This window comes from Vanessa atalanta, chromosome 10 (assembly GCF_905147765.1).
Source record: "Vanessa atalanta chromosome 10, ilVanAtal1.2, whole genome shotgun sequence".
Lineage (NCBI taxonomy): Eukaryota > Metazoa > Arthropoda > Insecta > Lepidoptera > Nymphalidae > Vanessa > Vanessa atalanta.
Window position 1 is genome coordinate 10823869 of NC_061880.1, and position 5106 is coordinate 10828974.

A 5106-nucleotide genomic window follows, 5' to 3' on the forward strand; every position below is an offset into this window, starting at 1 on the left:
GTATATTCTGCGTTCGTATCGTACATTCTCTCACCCGCTTATTATCATTTTAACTGTTCGAAGTGGCTACACTGTTATTATATTCCGGTAAAGGCGCAATGATCAAGTCTGGCTTGATATGTGATTATACGCTTGTGGTATTTGTATTATTCTTAAACAAATGTATAACAAACATGTATCAATATTTTTGTTTGTAATCATATTAGTTATATTAAAATAAGATGCCTGTAAATATCACAGTGGTGTTCTAAAGTTGAAATAAACTAGAATAAGCCTTTTTTTTAATTATTAGTGGGTTAAAATATTCAAGAAATCCAAACGACATGTGTACTTTTCTTACGTATAGTGCTTATTATTGTTTGAAAAACTTATTTTATCATCTTCAATTAACATCATCTAATAATATTATTAGGAGAAAGATCGTACGGTTGTGTGCGTATAACATTATGTCATTCGTTTGAAATTCCGAAATTTAACAAGAATAGTCTGTTATAATTCATTGCAAAATTCGTTTAAAGTATATTTCATAGAGTAGACTTGTATTTATAAGACGAACTATATATTTGAGCTGGCGCGGAAGCCCATTTTCGCATAGCAATAGCAGGCTAGTAGTTCATTAAAAAGATATATACGGTCATTACGAAGACATTTAGAGTGTAACGTAACACCGACCTTATTGTATTTTATTAAAGTAATTTGCTCAGTGAATTACTTCAAAACAAAGATGTTTATGAAATAAGGAGACAAAGTTTTTGTAAATGAGATTTATATAATGAATTTATATGTCACCTATACATATTATTAATACTTAAAATTGTTACCCATACCCATTTTATACTGCCAATACTGCTGACCATATTAATTGGTGTAGGTAGGTACCCCTCATCACATATGCTACCGCTAAACAATGATACTTAGATTCACCGTGTTCTAGTTTGATGAGTGAATGAGTAAGTGTAATCACAGACAGATATTACATAATATTTTAGTTCCCAATATTGGTAGTACATTGGTGATGTGGGGAATGATTTCCTACAATACCAATGTCTGCTGCAGTTGTGACCATTTATCAGGTGGCCCATGCTATGGTGGTGCTAGTCCTCCTAACAATATAAAATAAAAAATGTACCTAAATGAAATTGATTTCTCTATTTACAACAAAGCATTGCCGTATCAGTTGTGACATTGATTTTAACAATAATTAGTTTCTTTTTTTAATAGTACATATATCAATTGGAACTCCCGATGACTTTCAAACGGATAAAACTTGTTTATTTTAGTTGTAATCTATATTTTCTTATCAAAATCAATTTCCATAGAACTTATTATTTAACTGACAATTTTATCAAAACATAAACCTCGATATAAAAAAGAAACTAAGGGTCAAGGCTTAAAGTAACTAATATTAATTCTGGCAAAATGCCACCAGACAGATATCTCGGCACGAAGCCAGGTAATGTAAGGTAAACCTTTTGAAACATTTGCAAAACCAGCGCTTTATAAATATTAAAAAAACCTATAAAATCGAAACGTTATTAACTATATTTTAGTTGTAAAAAATATAATAAAATGTATCTTTTAATAGTTTTATTCGACCCAACAAGATATTTTACTTTTAAAATTCATAACACCATAAAGAAAACTGCAGTCAAAAACGTACAAGATAATCTTATTTGCATATAAAAGAGTTCAGCTGTGGTAATACTTTCGTAAAATATCTGAAACATTCTCTCCTTGCTCTAGACAAGCTTGTAATATCCGGAAAATTCTTTAACTAGGAAAGAATAACGTGTAAGAAAGCGGGTGGCCACTTGAGCTTTCATAGCGAGATTCTATGATGCGATATTTTAAAAGAGATTTTTTACAGATTTCAAGCAGAATGGGAGTATGAATTTAATTTTATTTATGGTGAAAATATTATTATAAAACTTTATAATGAGTAAATATTTTCAAAGGGCTACAATCACGAACAATAGCGTTCATTATAATTATAATAATAAATAAGATAAGATAAATATACGCGTAGTTTAATTCATAAGGATTCTTCAAAAATCGATACAAGACTATCGTGATTACATAAATCACTATCACAAAATCTCCACCAGTAATTGTACAAGGGATTGGCCAAACATCCTCGCCAGACATAGCCCTCGCTTCTAATAGCTTTTACACCACAAATTTCGTTTTCTGCGCACTCTTGTATGGGGAGTGCACTTCTGAAATTTGAAATTGAACTGAAGTTATCATTGAATTTTTTACTTTATCATCTATACAAATATTACAAATGCGAATGTTACTGTCTGTCTGTTACTCTTTAACGACCTAAAAAATGAACCGAATTTGATGAAATCTGATACAAAGCTAGAACCTCAAGATCTGTTTTAACTAAAAATTTACGACTAACCTTTAAAATGCGAACAAAGTCGCGGGCGACACCTAATATTATATAACATCACAAGTTAAACCGTCAGCAAACGTTGTCTGTCATGTATTATATAATAACTTCTAGGAAATACTTTTGGTATAAGTTTTACGTATTTAGGTTTACTTTTGTTAATGATCACCGTTACAGTTTTGATCCATAAAAATATCTATATATTTTCCTTTAATAAGGCATGAAAGCAAAATGATTCAAGTGACACGGGAAAAAAACAATTATAAGTATTAAATATGTACTCACATATGACCTTCTAAGCAATTTGTATTAGCACTCACATCCTCAGCCATCACAGTTTTAGTTGTATTCACTTCACATCTTAAGCAAGACATATCTTTAAATATAGAGTTCCTGAAACTTTTCGTTCGAGAGAGTTCTATAACATTTTCAATCCAATCTCTTTTCATTGAAAATATATGAGGCATTTCGGAAATTGAAATGTAGTTACAAAGATTACAGGAACAAACGTATGTAGTCAGATTGCGGTATATGTTGAAACATCCACGATTTACTATACCGAACGGCGTATGCTGAGAGTAACACATATCTTCATTATTTTTACAAATAATTGAAGGTATCCTAAAAATATTAGAATTTTAGGTTACCAACATAATTTCATATATCTATGTGCCTTTGTTAAGCGTTTAACAGTGGCTATTATATATTTTCACTTATTAGATTTGGTAGCTACAAATCCTGAAATCCTAAGTACAAAATCCAGGGCAGGCAAAATTTATTGGATGTTCCAATCAAGAAATTTGTGATCTGTAAGTGTATAATTCCTTGCCTTGATGAGAATGGAAAGCACTTGAACTCTCTTATCGTATCGGATTACTATCACATCGGGGTATTAGAGTGGTACATTATGTTCCTATTTTTACGCATATAATTGTCACTAAATATATTTGAAATTGTTGTATTGTCTTCGTCGGCAAGCAGGAAAATGTCCATCATATCTGTAATCGATTTGGAGGACCACCATCAGCAACATTATCTAGTTACTACTTTATCTATGTATTCATTCACACACATTCATGCCACAATTCACGTACGTATACTCGAATATATACAATAGTAAAATATTGCTTTTATAACTAATACTACTTACAATTTGTTTTTTGGATCACTACATCCCATTGAAATAATATTATTACACGATATGCAGGAACGTTTTGGAATACTTATATCATTTTCTATAAAAGACATTTTTATTAATGAAGAATTAAATGATTGTATTTTTGTAATTTCATGCTTTGAATCTTGTATTAAAGTTTTTTGAGATAAATTGTCCTCTTTTACTTGAGTATCATTAGTACTAGATTTCACATTTGTTAGGTTAACGCTACCATTATTTGTACTAATTTTATTAAATTTCAATATTTCACTCATATTTTGATTTGTTGCAATATTGCCATTTTTATCTAGTGCTTTTGTTAATTTTTTGTTTGTTTTAGATATTTCAATAGTATTATTATTTTCAGTACTAAGATCAGGTTCAAGAAGAATAGTGGGTTCTTCGGAATCTGCGAATATCTGTTTCACGTTACTCACTAAAAACGTTACTATATTTTGATTTGATTCATTATTATCCGATTTTGATGGTTTTACCGGACGAATTTCTTCCATTTGTCTTCTAAAATTTTGTAACGACATATTATTTATAGACGTTTTTTCAACTTTACACTGAACATTACATATTAAAAAAAATGTAACGAATTTTATAATCTTCATCTTCGCTTCTATTCTTGTGATTGTCATAATAACAAACGTAAAAAATTTGACACATTACAAGAAGTTTTATTTTTTATCATTGAATATTTGCTAAAACCGAATAGATTAAAATAAAAACTTTACAATTTATAATTATGTTTGAAGCTATCGAAACTAAAACCTTTGTTTTTGGAATATTGTATGCTATTATTTGCTTATTTGACATTTTGAGATTTTTAAATGAATCATGGTTGCACAAGGTTGAATTACAAAATTTATAATAAGAGTTATAAGAAGGCTTATTAATACATCCTCTGGTCACAATGGCTGGATTGGGTTCAATATTTATGAAACAAACTTGATCATGTCCACAAGCCATATAGTTTGCACTGAAAATTAAACACAGCATTTGGATTATTATTTTCCATTTACATAAATTAAACTATAATTGTGAACGTATATCTTACTTTTTACCAAATCTGCAAATTTTATCAGAGACTGAATTAGTTCCTTTAGATTGACAAACTTTACAAATAAGATCCATACCAAGGAGAGGAGCCTGCAGACGTTTATTATCAAATTCCCAATCCCTTATTTTTTCATATTCATAATATGAAATGTCATATGAAGGCTTATCATTACACAAATGACAATTACAAGTGAATGTCCGATTTAACCTATTTTTCCATACACAGCCCCTTTTAATATATTGTGGGTTTACTTCCACGTAACATTCTTGTGCAATAGTACATATTTGTTTTGAAGAACTAAAAAATAATTAAGATAATTCTTTACGACTACTTTATCATTATTTTCAGGTTGAAAAGGTGGTCGGACTTTGTACAAGTTTGTGTAGGTATCACCACCCACTTGTCTTGAACTCCGGTCATTTTATATTCTACCGCTAAAAAGCAATACTTTAGTAATGTTCTATTCTGGTTTAAAGGGTAAGCCAGTGT

The 5106-nt window shown here is 29.8% G+C and overlaps 1 protein-coding gene across 1 annotated transcript; it reads right to left on the minus strand.

Moving 5' to 3' along the window:
- Window positions 1-2032: 2032 nt before the first annotated feature.
- On the minus strand, window positions 2033-3643 carry LOC125067096. Its single transcript, XM_047675475.1, has 3 exons — window positions 3546-3643; window positions 2681-3016; window positions 2033-2216 (listed from the first exon to the last, which is right to left on the minus strand). Exons 1-3 carry the CDS (start codon window positions 3641-3643, stop codon window positions 2033-2035), a joined length of 618 nt encoding a protein of 205 aa, XP_047531431.1.
- Between the last annotated feature and the right edge of the window lie 1463 nt (window positions 3644-5106).